The 20,712-nt window shown below is 38.4% G+C and overlaps 1 protein-coding gene across 2 annotated transcripts; it reads right to left on the bottom strand.

Moving 5' to 3' along the window:
* Positions 1–4,846: 4,846 nt before the first annotated feature.
* On the bottom strand, positions 4,847–18,039 carry LOC106883601 (WASH complex subunit 1). 2 transcript variants are annotated; one of them, XR_016238112.1, is made up of 5 exons: positions 17,996–18,039; positions 12,199–12,815; positions 9,791–9,999; positions 7,945–8,849; positions 4,847–7,161 (listed from the first exon to the last, which is right to left on the bottom strand). XR_016238112.1 is itself a non-coding variant. In XM_014934686.3 (4 exons), the coding sequence occupies exons 2-4, from the start codon at positions 12,717–12,719 to the stop codon at positions 8,080–8,082; spliced, it is 1,500 nt and encodes a 499-aa protein (XP_014790172.2). In that variant the 5' UTR covers positions 12,720–12,815; positions 17,996–18,039; the 3' UTR covers positions 4,847–8,079. The 2 variants fall into 2 exon arrangements, 1 of the variants encoding a protein (XP_014790172.2); XM_014934686.3 differs by having other exon boundaries at positions 4,847–8,849.
* Positions 18,040–20,712: the final 2,673 nt, after the last annotated feature.

The following is a 20,712-nucleotide window of genomic DNA, read 5'->3' as shown; positions in this document are numbered from 1 at the left end:
TTGCATGAGCCAATGATGGAACTTCCATATGGTTGTTCGACCTGCAAGAAATAGCAGCCAAATCTCCCTCAAATCATGCACACGTGTTTAAAAAGAAATAGCCGGGGTGGTTATGGGTGGAATGTATTTGATTGGAGGTCCACTTGATCAGGCCTAACCTAGGGCTAAACAACAATAACAACAAAAGTAACAATTGCTTGATTCCTTGAGCCACTAAAAATAGCAGCCAAAATTCCATCAAATCATAAACCCGTGCCTTAAAAAGAAGGAAAAAAGAGAAAAGATGAGGTGGTCATGGCTTGATTGTCATGACCATCTTTGATCATAGGTCAGGTAGATCAGAACTGACCTTCGGTCAAGCAACAAATATTCGATTCATGGTTTTAAACCAGTGTTTCTCAACCAGGGTTCCCCAGCACCCTAGGATTCCACAAAAGGTTCCTAGGGGTTCCGTGAGAAAGAGTGAGATAAGCTAATGCTAATTTCATGATCCTAATATTCCTATACATGCACAACATATTATTGGTTATTGTAATATTGTAATATAGACATCATCCAATCTAACCTATTATGTTATCAAAATAATATAACAACCATATATCTATATATCCGCACTCCACACAACCCAACCATTTACTTCTGTCCAAAAATCCACAAGCCCAACAACTTTGGCCGCCCCATTGTCTCTGCCTGTAACTGCCCCACGAAATTGATCTCAAGATACCTCAACCGTGTCCTTGCCCCCCTCCAGTGGCTTCCCTTCCCTCCCAAATCCACAACACTAACCATGCTATCCGTCTTTTTGACTCTTTCTCCTTCCCTCCTCTGTGTGTGTGTGTGTGTGTGTTAATTTCCCAGCACTTGACAACTGGTGTTTGTTTGTTTATGTCCCTGTAACTTAGTACTTTGACAATTGAGACTGATGGAATAAGGATCAGACTTTAAGAAGAAAAAGTATTGGGGTTGACTTGTTCAACTAAAACCCTTCAAGGCTGTGCCCTAGGATGGCTGCAGTTTAATGACTGAAACAAGACTGGAAAGAAGCTGAATCAATATAACCCAATAAATAACAAGGTTGGATCCCCCTTGGTAGGGTTCCTCACAGTTTCCATCTACCTAGTTTCACATGCAAGACATGGGCTGATCCAAGGCTAAGAAAAAAGACAATCATTTAAGATGCCATGTAACAGAATTGATCCTGGGACCTTGTAATTACAAAGCAGACATTTTAACCCCTCAGCCATGCTTGCATGAAAAATAAAGCACACACATTTAATACAGCAGATGTACAGTCCAGTCTCTGAAGTAAGATGGGATGGTCATGGTTGGAATATTTGGATCAATGGTATGATTGATCAAGGGCTGAACAAAAACAAGGTTTTTTTCGTGGGGTGGGTTTCCTTCTTTAATGGGTTAGTCTTAAAGAAGAATAGGCAGAGCCCAAGGGTCCTTTTTTTAGTGGCCATGACTGAGATGAGTGGCGGGGAGAAAAGGGAGAGGAAGTTGTCCACAGATCAGAGACTTGACCTGAATGCATGCAACAGTGCTGCAGACCTTGCTAAAAGCACATTCCAAATCAGTTGGTGGCATTAAATAGAGAGACGCAGATCTTATAAACACTCAAGTCGTTATTTAAAGTTTGGCCTTGTCCCAGAAGTTAACTGGGATTGGGTTAGGAGTGATGTGGGGGTGGATGATGAGGTGTTGCATAGTTCCCATACCAGATATCATGGTTTTGGTCATTGACATTTCACTCATTCCTTATGGAGAGGGTGGGCCCAGGAGGTGGGTAATAAGGATGGGGGTGTTCAAATATTTACAACACTTCCATTGTTGCTATGGTTAATATCCTTGTCTTGTTTATCAGCATCGAACTTGACACCACATTTTTCTTCTAACGCAAAAGGTCATATTCTGGGAGAGCGAAAGGCTGAGAGAATAAATATTGATATTGTCTTCATGAGGCACAAGGGCCATTTCTCTAGCATAGGAGGTGGTGCAGCTTAGTTGATTATTTTAACTGCATTACATGTGGTTGGTCTCCATTGCTTGACAATGAGGATTCAGTTGTTTGATCCATTGAATTATCTGCTCTTGAACTGACACATTAATTGCTGAATATTCCAGACACTCTTAACTCTTTAGCATTCAGATTACTCTGTCAAAAGCAATGCTTCTTCATTCACTTTGTTTTAGATTAATCAGGCATTATCTCAAAGCTTCAAGATTATGATGATGTGATTGTTTATTTTAAGAATAACACTGTTGGGTAGGTGTGAGAAGTCAGATCTGATCAATTTGAACATAAAACAGGTAAAATATTTGAGTCAGATATGACTGGTTTAACACTTTAGCATTTAAACTGCCCCTATCCGGTCTAAATATTCTATTTGTTTAATGGTCAAACTGGTCAGATCTGACTTCTCACACTTACCCTACAATGTCGTTCTAAAAATAAACAATCACATCATTGAAATCTCAAAGCTATGAGATGGACCATGATTAATTCAAAACAATGTGAATAAAAAAGAATTAATTTAAAGCTTTCCATCAAAATTTCACATTATTTTCCAAACACAGTTATTTTACTAAACTCTTCATTATTTTTTAAATTAATTGAAACAAAGACAGCGTGTTTCAACAGAAATATGGTAACAAAAGGGTTAAAGTGTGCTAAATTAAAAACCTTCCATCAAAATTTCAAGTTAATTTATTTTACAAACACCAGGTTAACAATGACAAAGTTATTTTACTAAATTCTTCATTTTTTTAAAAATTGATTGAAACAAAGGCAATGTACTTCAACAGAAATACAATTACAAAAGGGTTAATTTTAACCCTCATTAGTTAAAACCTTAACCCATTACCTCCCATAATTCTATTAACTGGAATTTTTTTTATGAAACTTTGATTTCTAGCATAAAACAGCCTTAGAAACACGCTGGAATGATCAAAATAACATTTCAAAACAATATTTTTATTAGAAATAAGCGAGATATTGGGTGAAAAATTAGCAAACCTCATTTGAATATCAGAGAAATATACCTAGTAGATATAGCAAAAAGGTTAGATATGTGTAAATATTGACAGATAATTACGAAATTTGTAATTTTTAAGTGATCTCATATGAGATCACTGGTAGATAATGGGTTAAAATCTGTGCTGAGTTCACAGGTTTCCAGCATTGGATCCGATCTTGGTTTCTGTTCCAGTGGTAAAAACCATAATTCTGACTTTCTTGTTACGAGTTCAAATCCCATTGAGGTTAAATATGCCTTTCATCTTTCCAGGGTCAATAAAATGAAACACCAGTCAAACAACGGAGAGTACAAGAACTCTCCCCTGGATGAGATGCTAGTCCATTGCAATATTATGTCACTGATGTTGCTGCAGCTGGTACTCTTTCTCAGCTGGGTGGACTGGAACAACATGAAATGAAGTTTCCATGAGTCACCCAGTCCAGAAACTGAACCTATTACTTTCTGATTGTATCTTAACACCCAAACCACCAGGTCATGCAGCTTCATGCAACTCCTCCAATGAAGGACACAACATAACATGTGCCAGTTCTAAGGTTATTACTTTGGCTATTGATGGTTGCTATTGATGCTATGGCTATTGATGTTGAGTGCACCTAAGTCTACATCATCTACCAAACCAGAGACAACATTATCATTATCTTTTAATGCCCAGGTTCCATGCTGTTATGGGTTGAACAGTTTGATAGGATCCAAGGGTCTGAAGACGGTGTTATGCTCCAATGCGCTTGGGCATGGTTCCTATAGCTGGATATCCTTCCTAACCACTTTACAAAGTATACTATTCGCTTTTTCACAGCACCAGCACTAGTGAGGTTGTCATGCAACCTACAAGACTAAGATGACCTTTGACTGAGTGAAGCTACAGTAGAGAAGGAGGCAGCTTTATAACAGGGGACGAGGGGTTAAAGTATGAGACAATGAGCCAGAACAGAACAGGATTATTGTTGTAGAGCAGTGGTTCCCAAACTTTATCAGCCTGCTGCCCCCTTGGCTCTTGGGCCCCATTTCTAGCACCCCTCCACCCAACTCCCCACCAAATGTAGACCACTTTCTACAGCAAATTCAAAACAGTATTTCAAATAAAATTTAATCTAATTAACCCAGTGTTTCATTGTTTTTATACCTTTTGGTCATCCCTTTAACACCCCCTGGATTTCTACAGCTCCCAGAGGGGCAGTAATGACCACTTTGGGAACCACTGCAGTAGAGGAACAACATAGCTACTTACATTATAGAAGAGTGGATGGGAGCTGTCGAGGTGAAACTGGGAAGATAGCTATAATAGTGATGAGGGATCAAGGTGGACCCTAAAAGTATAAAGTGAATAGAATTGAGTGAGGACATGAGAACAGAGTGTGCAGGTGGGTAAAAGTTGCAAGAACGTATGGTGAAGTGAAAGATTGTTTGAGATGGCAAATATAATTAAATGAAGAACAAATGTTAAGGGATGATATGCAAGGAAGAGTAGGTGACGACTGTAGAGATTAGGAAGGTAAAGGGGTTGGTGGACAAGGGATAGGCAGTGACCTATGATACACATGGTATGGGGAGGTAGGGAGGAATAGAAGAGGACTGACAGTGCAGAAAGGGATGGGGAGGAAGAATAACAATAATGATACAGTAGACAGGGAAAGGATGAGAGATAATGAGAGAGAGAAATGACATGAAGTTGGGTAGGCTGTAAGAGTGTGGCAGGGAAAGGATCATATATATATATATAGAGAGAGAGAAGAGAGACAGACAGACAGACAGACAGACAGACAGACAGACAGAGAGAAAGAAAGAGAGAGAAACAAACAATGAGATAGTGAAACCAAAATAAAATAGTTTTTTATTTATCAACATTATCATGAAATCAGCAATATTGTATATTAATCACTAATAATATTTACAATATTTTTTTTGTAAATATTTACAGGTGGTAATAATAATAATAATAATTACATAAACACACAGCCTCGGATTAATTTACAGAGACCGGGGTGGGAAAGAACATGTGATGTTCATTCCTTTCTGAAGGGTATTTACAATATGTTATTCTTTTAATAGTTTTAGCCATTGAATTTGTGGTCATGTTAGGGTACTGCCTTTCACCCACTATCTGTAACTAGAGATATGCATGTATTTGACTGACTACAAAGCAGGGTTACAAGGAGTTTAATCTCTACACCACCACCACCTTCATACAAGCTACAACTCTCAACATGCTCCCATCATATGTCGTTTGCAATTATTATGCAAGCTGGCAGAATCGTAATCAGACGAGATAAAGTCCTTTCAGTATTTCTTCAGCTTTATGTTCTGAGTTCAAGCTCCACCAATGTCAGCTTTGCCTTTCATCCTTTCAAGGGGTAATAAATAAGTTAAACACCAGCGTTGATCTAATCAACTATCGCCCACCACTAAAAACTTCAGGCCTTGTGCCTATAGCAAAAAGGATTATTATTATTATTATTAAGGTAGCAAGGTGGCAGAATTGTCAGTATGCTGCATGAAATGCCTAGCAGCATTTCATCCATCTTCACATTCTGAGTTTAAATTCTACCAAGGTTAACTTTGTCTTTCATCCTTTTGGGATCGATAAAAAGAGCAACCGTCAAAGCACTGGGGTCAATGTACTCAACTTACCCCACCCCTGAACTTGCTGACCTTGGGCCAAAATTTGAAATCATTATTATTATTACTAAGGCAGTGAGTTGGTAGAATTGTCACTGTTCCAGAAAATTTGCTTAGTGATTCGTTCTCTGGCCTTAACATTCCGAGTTCAAATTCCACCAAGGTTGACTTAGCCTTTCATTCTTTCAGGGTCAATTAAATGAACACTGGGGTCAGTTTGGACATAAAACAGGTAGAATACCTGGGCCTGATATAGTCTATTTAAGTGTGAAAGGGTTAAACCGGCCATATCTGGCCAAAACATTTTACCTGCTTTTATGTTCAAATTGGCCAGATCTGGCCTCTCACACTTACCCTACAATATTATTCTACAAATAAACACTCATATCATTGAAATCTCAAAGCTACAAGAAAATGCATGATTAATCCAAAACAATATGAATAAATGAGCATTACATTTGACAGAGTAACCTAAATGCTGAAAGGTTAATAGACAACAAGCTTCGGCCCTTGATGTTCTGGGTTCAATTCACTCTTAAATATTCCTACTCTCTCCCTCTCTCCTTGCCTCTTCTATAAACTTGTGGGGTTGAGCCAATTTAAGAGAGGCAATTTATAACAAATTGTAGCAAATCAGTATGGAAAGCACCCAAGCCCACTGCACTAAAGGTTTCGCTTAATCATCTGCCTACTCTCCACAGAGGTGCTACCCTCGGGGTTGTAGAGCTGAGGGAGGAAATCTCTCAGTTAAGGTAAGTTTTGTTTAGGTGTCTTACCCGCCTCCTCCCCCCACTCCACAGACATCCATCCCATAGATGGCCATTGTGAGCATTAGGCCTGTAACAGGGATCACTAGCCCTTGCTCCTTTGGATGACCGAGCAAAGAAAGAAAGGAAAGAAAGAAAAAAGAAAGAGATAAAGACAGAAAGAAAAAGGAAAGAAAGAAAAAGAAAGAAGGAAGGAAGGAAAAAGAAAAATAAGAAGAAATCCTGCTTTGATTGCAATTTGTAATTGAAGCTAACCTACTTTTTAATAATATTGAGAAAGCATGTGTATGTGTGTGTGTGTGTGTGTATATATATATATATATATATATAAGCACACATACAAACATATTCATATACACACACACACACATATACATCTAAACAAAACACAAAAAAAATTTGGTACATTTTTAAACATATACCAAATTTTTCCAGTCGCTTATTCTGATGTGTAATTTCACTGCAAACAGAAGTTCTATCAGTTCTATTCTATCAGTCTGTTTTGCCGAACCACTAAGTTACAGGGACATAAATACGCCAACATTGGTTGTCAAGCAATGGTGGGGGCACAAACACAAATACATACATATATGACGAGCTTCTTTCAGTTTCCCTCTACCAAATCTACACACAAGGCTTTGGTCAGTCCAAGGTGTCAAGCAGTGGGAATGAACCCAGAACCATGTGGTAGGGAAACAAGCTTCTTACCACACAGCCACTCCTGCACCTATGTGTGTGTGTGTGTGTGTATATATATATATCATCATCATCGTCATCGTTTAACGTCCGCTTTCCATGCTAGCATGGGTTGGACAATTTGACTGAGGACTGGTGAACCGGATGGCTGCACCAGGCTCCAATCTGATCTGGCAGAGTTTCTACAGCTGGATGCCCTTCCTAACGCCAACCACTCCGAGAGTGTAGTGGGTGCTTTTACGTGCCACCGGCACGAAGGCCAGTCAAGAGGTACTAGCAATGGCCACACTCGAAATGGTGTATTTTACGTGCCACCTGCACAAGACCCAGTCCAGCTGCACTGGCAATGACCTCGCTCAAATGATTTTCTAAATGTGCCAGTAAGGCGACGCTGGTAACAATCACGCTCAAATGGTGCTATTTACGGGTCACTAGCACGGAAGCCAGACAGTTGCTCTGGCAATGATCTATATATATGTATATATAATTCAAAATAAAACATCTATATGCATAAACATGTTTCTTGTGAACATGCAGTTGTATTTCACAAGGTCACAGCTTGGATTATAACCCCTTATATACAATATACACACACACATATATATATTGATATGTGTATATATATATATATATATATATATATACACACACACACACACACACACACACACACACTCATACATCTGTCATCACAAATTCATTCACCTGTGTCTATAAATTAATGGACCATGTGTGTATAAGAAAAGCAAAGACTAAAAACAAAAAAAAAAATTTTTTAAAGAGGAAGAAAAGAAACCTTTTTGCTGTTTATTAAAGGGATTTATGTGTGTATTTTTTCTAGTTCATGTTAATGTTGCTGATATTGCTGTCATTGGTAAACAAAGAATATCACATGTTTGTTTGAATTAATTTAAAATTTGGAGAGAATTTCGAGGGATTTAAAATTAAATAGGTCTTTCTCAGTCAAAATCACTGTCAGAGTCGTCATCATCTTCAGTTATTTTAGGAATCGGCGGTGGAATCATGGCTGATATCTTGTCCATGACATTCCCGCCGTTGGTCGAAGGTGGCTCCTTTTCCTTGTTAGAGGCAGGCTTGCTGGTGTTTCCAGAGATGCCCCGCCGTCGCATGCACAGTTTCTTCATCAGGTCCCCCATCAGGTCCCCGCCCCCGCCCCCACCGCCACTGCCGCCGTCATCAAGGCTGTCTATCCTGTCTTTGCTCTTCTTCCCACTCTTCGATTCCTTGACGTTCTTCAGTTTGGATTTGCCACCTGCCGCTCTGATTGATGCCATCAGGTTCGATCGACTGTCTGTGCTTGCCGGCATTGCATCACTGACACTGCTTTTCTCAGAAGGTTCATCGGCTTCGGGGCTAGGACCTGGAGGCGGGGGTGGCGGAGGAGGTGGCGGTCCTCCGTTGGATGTTGCTGGTGGTGGTGGTGGCGGCGGCGGTGGTGGAGACATTGTGGAAGGCGGTGGTGGGGGAGGCGGCGGTGGAGCCGAGGGGGACGAGAAGTTTTGTGGAGGTGGCACGGGTGATGCCTTGCTGTTGGCGACTGTGGCACTGCCCCCAGCTACATTTGGAAGCTCAGTTGTGGACAGCGAAGGCTTGTCAAAGTCAAGGCTATCAGACTCCCCAATGGTGGGCAGGTCAGGCATGCTACTGGGTACGGAGGGAGCAATAGAAGGGCCCAAATCAGCCATGTAGGAGACATCATCAGCAACACCTACAAAGAGAGGAAAAAGAAAATTCTAGGTGAGACATAGTAATACATTTGACTGTATGAAAGAATCTTAATGCACAATCTAAGAATGAACGGAAGTACATTTCAAAATGTAAATGATAGTTTTACACTGTAAAGAGCCAAGAATTGTTTTTTTTATAGAAGTAAATGTGATGTCATCATCATCATTTAACATTCATCTTCCATGCATGCATGGGTAGGACGGTTGACAGGAGCCGGCCAAGTAGAAGACTACTCCACGTTACTGTGTCTGCTTTGGCAGGTTTTTTACAGCTGGATGCCCTTCCTAACACCAACCACTCTGCAGAGTGGACTCGGTGATTTTAACATGGCACCAGCACAGGCAAGGTTAGTTTTGGCATGGTTTTTACAGCTGGATGCCCTTCCAAGTGCCAACCACTTTACAGTGTGGACTGGATGCTTTTTACTGGTGTGTGTTTCTGAAATTTGTTCTTTTTTTGCTACTGGCAGAAATACTGAGAATATTGCACACACAATGCCACTCCTCCTGATGAAGATTGGTCTACAAGAGCCCGGTGCCAGTGACACATTAAAAGCACCCAGCACATACTGTAAAGTGATTAGCATTAGGAAGGGCATCCAGCCATAGAAACCAAGCCAAACCAGACTGGAACCTGGTGCAGCTTGCCAGGTCTAGTCAAACAGTCCAACCCATGCCAGCATGGAAAACAGCTGTTCTAGACAAGAGAGACTATGACTATGATAAAATAATCAAAGCAATATTTACTGAGCAAGTGAGCATTATTATACAAAGAAATAATTAGACGTAAAAATCATAAAAATTATTAGAATTGGGAATCAAATGTGAAAATATTATCAAATGACTAGCAGAAAACCACCCGGAGGGCAGTCTTTCTGCTAGAACATAATCATGGATGTTGTAAATGGTTTCTAATACTGACCTGGTAAATCAGGTAAGGAAGTTGGGGCAGTAATTTCTGGAACATTGCCAATACTGGGGACGTAGAAATAAGTGTCAGCTTCCAATCGTTTAATCTCCTCATTTTTGGCAATACTGCTTGGAGCTTCAGTCAGACCATCCTCCTCTCCAATATCTTCGCGTGTCTTTGTCACCACTCCCAGAGGATCAAGCATCACATATTTCTTGTAACTGCAAAGTTGGAAACAGTGAAGGTGTCGATCAATACATATCTATTATAGTCATCATAGTCATTAAAATTAACCCTTTAGCATTTAAACCGGCCATATCCGGCCAAAAGTATTCTGCCTGTTTTATGTTCAAACTGGCCAGATCTGATCTCTCACACCAGCCCTACAATATCGTTTTTAAAATTAACAGCTACCTCATCAAAATCTCATAGCTACAAGATAATGCATGATTAGTTCAAAACAATGTGGATAAAAACGCATTAATTTTGGCAGAATAATGCAAACACTAAAGGGTTAATTATAATTACCCTAATTTTTATAGTTGATATACAAGAGGGTGCTGAGAAGTTCTTGGCTTTAAGGGTATCATGAAAGGTCTAGTTGGAGGCTCAACCTTCCGAGTTCTTTTATAGGGCTCAGAAAAACCGAAGGACTGCTGCAAGAAGTGTGTGAATCTGAGAGGGGAACATGTTGAATAAAATCATAACTGATCCACTTGTATTTTCTTTTACCCAGAAGCCAGGAACTTTTCAGCACCCCCTCACATCTGCAATCAAGGAAACGGTCTGCCGCTTTTGTGACTTACAGAGCGAGCAATATGTGGTGGTGACAATGAGTGAGAAAGGAGAACTTGTGTTAGTAAGGTGGGAAGGTAAGGAAAAGACTACTAAGTGCAGTACAAAACAGCCTTGAGGATATGAACATACGAAGGTATGGTAGTATGGAGAATGAATAATAGAGTAGAAGTCAGTCTGGTGTATCATCATCATCATCAACATTTAATGTCCGCTTTCCATGCTGTAGTCTTTGATATGCTATGTCTAAAAGACATTGGATAGTGCAGTCCGAGATATACTATGTCTGAAGGACACGCTGGATAGTGTAGTCCTAGATATACTAGGTCTAAAGGACACATTGAATAGTGTAGTCCTAGATATATTAAATCTGAAGGACACATTGGATAATGTAGTCTAAGATATACTATATCAAAGACACATTGGATAGTGTAATCCTTGTAGATAATGCAGTTCTAGATACACTATATCTATAAAAAAAACTGAGAGAGAGAAACAAGAGGTTTACTACAGAAGTTGGGCAAAAACAGAGCAACTCAAAGGACTTTTCAACAACTATGGTATTAAAAATTTCAAGGGGAGTTAAGCTGATACAAGTTACAAGTAGAGTAATCTCCCTTACTCGAGACGAAGCCTTCACTCAGAAAGTACTGCCTCAAAAGCTGGGAGCTATAGAAGAAGACCCTTGCACAAGGTACCACATAGTGGGACTAAACACCAAATCGCATGGTGTTGAATTGTGGTGCCATGCAGTGGGACTGAACCTGAAAGCATGTGGTTTCGAAGAGGATTCCTTAACTTCACAGCTGTGCTTGAAGAGAACTCAGTACTTTAATGCACTGCTTTTTAGATGTAGCAACTTGTTGGGGTTTCTTCCCTCCATTTCTACTGACAGTCGCAGTACAAACCTTAATAAGGCTCTGATAAAACGTCACAGTGGCCTTGTTCAAAATGTTACAGAAGCTTTGCAAAAAAATGCCTTACTTAAAAGGTCACAGAGATTTAGCTAAAAAGGTCAGAAAGGTCTTGCTAAAATGGTCATGGTGACACTTCTAAAAAGTTACTGGAGCTTTATTGAAACATCACTGGAAGCCTTGCAAAAAACGTTACAGAGAGCTCACTAAAAAGCTCATGGAACTCTTGCTAAAAGGTCATGGAGGCCTTGCTATTAAAAAGATTAGAGTCCTTGCTTAAAAAAGTCACAGAAGCTTTGCTAAATAAACACATAGGCCCTACCAAAAAAGGGTCAAAGGCTCCAATAAAAACATAGCAGATGCATACTAAAATGATCACATGCAGTCACTCTCTTCCTCTGACAACTATTAAAATAAATTCCCCGTACCGAGCACCCATACTGGTGACATATAAATGCACTCAAGCCAGTGCTGTTTAAAAGCACCCAATACCCTCTGTAAAGTGGTTGGCATTAGAAAGGGATTCCAGCCATAGAAACCATGCCAAAATAGACAACTGGAGCTTGGGCACCTCTTCAGCTGATCGGCTCCTGTCAAACCCTCCAAACCATGGCAGCATGGAAAACAGACATGTTAAATGATGATGAGGATAACCACTGAGTTACTGCATCTCTACAACATAAACAATAACAACATAAAACAATAACTTACAGATTTTCAGAAGTATTAAAGAGCAGCAGAGTTGATATAGATGGAATGTTGTGGGGCAGTCGACCAAGTCCTTCTCCCTCACCTTCACGCTGTTTACTTTTCAAATTAATGTGAACATTGTAGAACTGTAATTTCTCTTTGAGCACTTTCTCATCGACCGTAGTGTGTTTGTGTCCCTGCAGCTTTGAGTGTGTTTTCTTCAGGCTTTTTAGATTCTGTTTATCTCGGAACAAGCTGTTGTATTCATCGAGGTATTCAGTGGAAGGAAACTTGGCAGAAGCAAACACCCTGGTCGCTTTGTTGCTGCCCTTCAGCTTCTCGACTTTGGCTTGCGCTATGCCAACCCGGTCGTTTACTTTGGCCAGACGCTGAAGGTTCTCGTTGACTTTGTTGCTGATGCGGTCGAAAATATCATCAGTCACTTGATACAGGTACTGCAATGTGTCAGCAATTTGAATGATGGTATCTTCCTGCCACAAATCAGGAGGGATTGTCGGAATGTTATATATCTGGTTAGACATATTGGCTAACTATGTCACATCGGTGAGGTAAATGTCATTTGTCAATTTGTTGAAGTTGGAACTGGAAAATAGGCAACAGTGGTTCTCTCAGTTCATCTGAAATGAAAAAAAATTATTGGATAATTAAAACAATTTCCTCGTTAAATATTTCTTTTTAAATATATTATTTTATCTTTCTTTAGTTCATCCTACAGCATGCTGGCCTGCCTTCTATGATGGAAATCTTCATTGATAGAAATGTTGGTTAGATCACATACAAAGGATGGACAGCAGTAGACTCTGCAGATAAGTCTTTTACTCCCAACTATGTAAAGGGAAAAGAAACCAGGGAAGACCTAAACTTCAAAGATACTGCAAAGAGGAATATGAAATGGAAAGGAATTCATCATAATAAATGGCAAACCAAAGCAGAAAAGCAACCAGTAGGGAGAAAGCTTATCAAGACATACCAAAGCCATGAACAGTCACAGTCCCAACAATTGACAGGAGATACCAATATCTTTCCTCTCTCCTCTGTATTTTCCAACTGAGGTAACCATGCATCTCCTCTACAGCAAGATACCCATTTCTGTGCAGTTCTATATTTAAGAGATGAGGAATTATGTACATTATTTATATTTGACGGATACTTGTCCTTATCTTGTTTGTTAACACGTTTCGGCTGATATACCCTCCAGCCTTCATCTGGTGCCTTGGGGAAATTTCAAACCTGGGTTCTCATTCCTAAGGTATTTTTCGATATTATTATTATTCAAGTTACTGCCTGGAATCGAACTTAGAATCTTGGGGTTAATAGCCTGCACTCTTGGTATATGGCGTAGTGGTTAAGAGCGTGGGCTACTAACCCAAAATTCCGAGTTCGATTCCAGGCAGTGACTTGAATAATAATAATAATAATTATTATTATTGCAACCAGCACGAGGGCCAGTCAGGCGGTTCTGGCAACACTCAAAAAGTGTCTTTACATGCTACCTGCACGGGAACCAGTCCGGTGGCACTGGCAACGACCATGCTCGAATGTTGTTTTTCATGTGCCACCAGCAAGTGCTGGTAAAGCAACGCTGGCAACAATCACACTCGAATGGTGCTTTTCACGTGTCACTGGCATGGGAGCCAATCCGTGGCCCTGGCAACGATCATGCTCAGATGTGCTTTTAATGTTTCACTGGCACAAGTGCCAGTCAGGTGGTACTGTCATTGGCCAAGTCAGCAATTTTGATTTGCTTACACTTGCCTCAATAGGTCTTCACAAGCAAAGTTCATTGTCTAATGAATGAGGGGTACTCATAAGTGGGCCGGTTACACCCCACGTTTGGATGTACATCTTTTCAGGAGTCTATAAAATAAATACCAGTTGAACACTGGGGTCGATGTAATCGATTTACATCCTTCACCCAAATTGCTGAATTGTTAAGAATGATGGGAAAAAAATGCCATGCAACTTTTGTTCTGGTCCTTCACATCCAGATTAGAAATCATCTCATGGTCAACTTTGCCTTTCATCCTTTTGAAAGTCAATAAAATAATGAACCAGTCAGTACTGGAGTCTATGTAACAGAGTAAACACCTCCATGAAAATTGCTGGACTTGTGCCAAAATTTGAAACCATTACTGTTATTATTATTATATTATATTATTATTATTATTATTATTATTATTATTAAGGCAGCAAGCAGGCAGAATCATTGACACACTGAACAAAATGCTGAGTGGCATTTCTTCCAGTTTTATGTTCTGAGTTCAAATTCCACCAAGGTCAATTTTGTCTTATGTACTTTTATGTAAGTCAATGAAATCAGCATCAGTTAAGCACAGGAGGTAGATGTAATTGATTATCCCACTCCCCACAAAATTCCTGGCCTAGAAAGAATTATCATAATAAACATTCTCCTTCCAAATTATTTTGCTTGTTTTCATTGATGTTAGAGTTTAACTTTCATCAATGCTGATGAAGCAAGCTTATGACCAAAGGCATTCAAGCTATGACCATCCCCAGGTTTTCCCTGGACACAATGCACTTGAAATTACATGACATAACATGACCTTCATTAAGACAGTAACAGAGGAGAGTGTTTGAGAGAGAATTGAATTAGTAGCTATTTCTGATTTCTTTACTGCCCACAAGGGGATATACACAGAAGGGACAAACAAGGACAGACAAATGGATTAAGTCGATTATATCGACCCCAGTGCGTAACTGGTACTTATTTAATCGACCCCGAAAGGATGAAAGGCAAAGTCGACCTCAGCGGAATTTGAACTCAGAACGTAGCGGCAGACAAGATACCGCTAAGCATTTCGTCCGGCGTGCTAACGTTTCTGCCAGCTCGCCACCTTTTAGTAGCTATTTCTAGCCAGTTAATTGACTTAGTAAAAGAGAGAGAGGACTTTTGGGATGAATGCAAGAATATCAAAGTATCCCCTAGTGGTTCATAGCGTCACTTACATGAGCTTTGGTAATTGAAATGTCCATCTATAGGTAAACAGTTTTAATGACTTCAACAGAACACTTTTTGTCTTTCCCTTCAGTTACATTTGCAGAAAGTATGAAAAGAAAGAACAATCCTCTTCACATTGCCTCTTTGTGTATATAGCACGAGTTATTAATATTCATCTAATGCGATGAGCTGGCAGAATCGTTAGCATGCTGGACAAAATGCTTAGTGGCATTTCATCCGCCTTTATGTTCTGAGTTCAAATTCTGTCAAGGTTGACTTTGCCTTTCATCCTTTTGAGGTTGGACACTGGGGTCAATGTAATTGGCTTACCTCCTCCACCGGAATTGCTAGCCTTGTGCCAACATTTGAAATCAATATTCAGTTTGTCTACATAATATTATGTTCATTATATTGCCATGAACTTTTGTTTGGAAATATATTCTTGCCATATTCTGAGATCATATACAAGAGGGTGCTGAAAAGTTCTTGGCTTTGGGTAAAAGAAAATACAAGAGGATCAGTTAATTATGATTTTATTCAACATATTCCCCTCTTAGATTCACACACTTATTGCAGCAGTCCTTCAGATTTTCAAAGCACTGTAAAAGAAGATGGAAGGTTGCACCTCTAACCAGACCAGTCAGCATTGCAGACCTCATATATGATTTGGTGATACAAACAGGAAAATAGAACTCAAAACATGGAGTGTATGTTTGGAAGTTAAATGTTATGGCCAGTCATGAAATGACCATTGGTTTTGCACAACCAATGATCATTATGACTGGCCATAACATTTAACTTCCTAAAAAATATATTGCTACTCAATTATTTCATTAGAGTGTGTTTCTTTTTTGACTAAATGAACTACTGACTATATATATATATATATATATATATATATATATATATATATATACACATACATACATACTTTGATACTTAGATAAGTTTCAGCCAGTATTGGCCCAGACCATGTCTAACTTAATAGCACCACCTGGAAAAGACATTTAATGACGTTTCATATCACAGTCATTCTTTGGGCACCATAGCCCACTCAAGTAAAAAGTTGTTGTTTGCAGAGATATATCTGGGGGGTGGGGGGTTTATTTGGAATTTGTTAGAGATAATTGTCCAGGAACCATTTAAATATTAAGGGACCTTTTTCTTATCTCATGTGTCTTGGTATGATGATGAACAGAGCAGGGCCAGTTGAGGTTAAATGCTTCTTGTTGAGATGTAATGTGGACATGACTTTTGTAGAGGACAGACAGCATGGAGACCAAGCCTTGGGTATATATAAATAAATATATATATATATAGAGAGAGAGAGGGGGGTAATATTTTATATTCGAGTATACACCTTGTAGTATGCTGTTAAAAGCCTATCTGCAGCATTCGGTTACCTGATGTCAACAACAGTTCGGAGGTATATTACACTGGATTTACTTCAGGAGCCCTTCTGTTTACATAGAATTTATAAATACACGAGAGAAAGAAAATGGAAATTACATGTGTATGTATGAATAATTAATAACTTAAGACTTAAAGGCCGAGAGTTTCGTGCACTGGCACTTGTTATATACACATTTATACAGATGTATGTATCTCTACGTATATAAGTACGCATTATCTTTATCTTAGCCAAGTCAGCTCTGAACAAAACACATCCCATCTACAGCCATTTCGTCATTTTTGTTTTTTAAACACAATGTACTTGGGATCACATCATCTAATGTATTATATTCTTAAAACGATGTTAAGAAAAAATTCGGCAGCTATTTCTACCAAATCGAACGACCACCGTAAAAGACTCTCCATGGGCTCGACATCTATTTCACACACACACACACACACACACATATATATATATATATGAATTTTCAATGGCCAGATAACTGAAGAGATGTTGGCGTGGGTTCCCACCCCGGCATCCGAAACTCGGAGTTTTATCATGGCTACCGAATAAGTGTCACATATTTTTACAGGTAAATTCCTCTATTTACATAATATCGAGGTCTCTTTCTTTCTTTTGTTGTCTTTTCTATCAATATATATATATATATATATATATATATATATATATATATACACATATATATATATATATATATATATATATAGGGTGATTCAAAAGTCGCTATGTATCAACAACAGGTATCACTAGATGTGCTGTTACGAGTTAACAATGAGTGGGGTAAACGTATTGCAATGTGTATTCAAAACAATTGTAACCATATAGAGCCTGTTAAATAATAAAAAAAACACTGTTCTTATAAACTGTTTGTTATAAAAAGAAAGATAAATTGTTCCTATGTATGTATATGTGTATATATATATACATATATATATATATATATATGCGTAGATATGTATGCCTTTGCGCGTGAGTGTTGTTTATCCATGAAGGAAAATCTGTGGAACAATTAAACGTCCCGAAACCTATTTGTAGACCGTAACACACACACACACACACACAAACGAAATCTCCCGCAATTGGAAATTAAAATTATATTTCAAAATATCCTACTTTTACGAAAGAAAACATTAATAAAAGAAAAACGACAAAATACACTACAGTGTTTTAAACTGCAAATGTTTTTTTAGTCGTGAGTAATAGACCCGACACGAAACGAAAGGGGTGTGTGAATGTTTTTAGTGAGAGAAACTTAAAGCTTCTGTGGTAAATACATAACAGAAAGTTATGTAAAAACAAGTTAACAGTTACCACTGGTGAGAATATAGAGCCCGTTGAAATATTTTGAATTAATTTCTATAGCGCTTAAACAAATTAAAGAAATATATAGAGCGGAGAGAGATTTTTTTAAAAACAACACTCACAGAATTTCGATGCTGAAGTCAAGTTTCTGTCGCTGAATTATGGTGGGCGGTGTCAAGTGAAATAGTTACTCAAGTAATAAATGACCGCGATAAAACATTTAAAAAAATCTTTTTTTCTTGGCTTATACAATTTATGAATTGTATCGTGTTACATTTTTCTTTTGTCATTTAAATGCTTTTTAGATTAATATTTTATGTTAACATGTGAGAATTATTTGGAGTAATTTAACTGAGCTAAATTATAACATATTTGAAATTTATATTATACAACATTTGTATTATATATATGTCATGTCCTACAATCACACATATAGGAAATAGTGTGACGTACATACACTGATTACCAACGGTGTTGGCCACACATACATACACACACACACTGATAGCTACACTCTAATTTATTTCCTTGATTAGGCATACTTTTGATGAAATAAATGTGATATTGCAGACTTATTATCATTACGAATCTCATATTTCGATGACATTTCTAACCTTAATTATCTCTTTATTTCCGCCTATTTATTACTCGTTATTACAGTGGCAAAACGTTTGTACAAACACACATACACACATATACATATGGCTAAATATACCGGTACTACTAAAGCAGCGCGGACCCGAACGCGCAGTTGCGCGTCCGCGCTAGGTAGTCGTGAGTGGTCGATCCTAACCCTAACCCTAACCCTAAACACGTATACATTTGCACACGCGGGTTAGGGTTAGGGTTAGGGATAGGGTTAGGGTTAGGGACAGGGTTAGGGTTAGGGTTAGGGATAGGGTTAGGGTTAGGATCGACCACTCAAGACTAGCTAGCGCGGACGCGCGACTGCGCGTTCGGGTCCGCGCTGCTTTAGTAGTACCAAATATACCTATACACAAATACCTATGGCTAAATATACACATACACACTTATACCTATGGCTAAATAGTGAAGAAGTTTATATCACAGGCCTAAGACTTCAGGTTCAATTCCTCCTTGTAGTACCTTAGGCCTAAAAGGTTTCCAAAGTAGGACAAATTTGTGCTGTAGCTTTGTAAATATGGAAATTATTTATTGGAATATGACATGTATGGATATGATACATATTTGATACAAAACCACATTAAAATACAAATCTAAAACTGAAGAAAATACAAACATGAATGACAAAAGAAAGAAAATGAAGAAAAAAGGGAGAAAGAAAAAAGAAAGAAAAAAGCATCAATTCAACACCAAGTGTCTCAGTTGGTTGCACAACTGGGAAGTCGGAAAATGCATAGAAAATGCAATAATCAATCTCCAGAGGCAGATCTAAACAAGTGTTATCCATCTGACTTTGTTTCCTCATAGCTTTCAGGAAAAGGGGTATTTTTTAAGAAATCTGCGTGGCACTTTGGGCAAGTGTCTTCTACTATAGCCTCGGGCCGACCAAAGCCTTGTGAGTGGATTTGGTAGACCGAAACTGAAAGAAGCCCGTTGTGTATATATATATATATATATATATATATATATATATATATATATATATGTATGTGTGTGTATACGTTTGTGTGTCTGTGTTTGTCCCCCCAACATCGTGTGACAACAGATGCTGGTGTGTTTACGTAACTTAGCAGTTTGGCAAAAGAAACCGATAGAATAAGTACTAGGCTTACAAAGAATAAGTCCTGGGGTCGATTTGTTCGACTAAAGGTGGTACTCCAGCATGGCCACAGTCAATTGGTAAAAGAGAGTAGATAGGTGCAGGTACGGCTGTGTAGTATGACCTTTACTTCCCAACCACATGGTTCTGAGTTCAGTCCCACTGCACAGAAACTTGGGCAAGTGTCTTCTACTATAACTTTGGGCAAAGCAAGTCTTTGTGAGTGGATTTGGTAGACAAAAACTAAAAGAAGCCCATCATATATGTATATATATAGTCACAATGAAGATATTCAAACCTCTTATAGGGATATTTATCCAAGATACACCAGTTTAATATATTAATTTTTGAAGAGATAATTCTTCAATAAATATATTATATACGAGAATAAATATATTATATACATAGAATATCGTGAGATATCAAACATTTTTATTGAGTTAGAATACAGAGCGATCTAATGGATACAAATTAATTCATTAACCAACAATTGTTTCATTTCTCAAATAAGGTTGAAATTACAAAGCATATAAAAATATAATTTTGCATTTTAAATACCTTATAAAGAAAATCATCAGAGATTTTAGAGAACAATAAAGATTACATTAAGAGACTTTCAGAATATACAGAATATATAAACATGTTTACTATGCATGTATGTATAATTAATTTGGATCCATTAAATCTCTTTGTTTTCTTACTCAATGTGTGTGTGTGTGTGTGTCCTACCACCACTTGTCAACTAGTGTCAGTGTTTACGTCCCAGTCACTTAGCAGTTCAGCAAAATGACATCAATAGAATAAGTACAGGTTTTTAAAAAAACCCGAGGCCAATTCAGTTGACTAAAAATTATTCTAGGCAATGCCCCAGCAGGGTTGCAGTCTAATGACTGTAAGACAAGTAAGAGGTGAAAGAAACACTATTCAGACGGTGTAGATTACGGTTAAATCAAAATTTAATATGATAAAAAGATGGTTGGGCTCACACACATCCACACTGACACACATCACATAAAAAGCTACAAATATGAAACTAGAAACTTTGAAACAATTGCGATCTGTATCAGTATATATGTGTGCACATCCACCATATTT

Source organism: Octopus bimaculoides, chromosome 23, assembly GCF_046866305.1.
Source record: "Octopus bimaculoides isolate indiv1 chromosome 23, ASM4686630v1, whole genome shotgun sequence".
NCBI lineage: Eukaryota > Metazoa > Mollusca > Cephalopoda > Octopoda > Octopodidae > Octopus > Octopus bimaculoides.
This window is presented reverse-complemented; position numbering and strand designations above follow the sequence as displayed.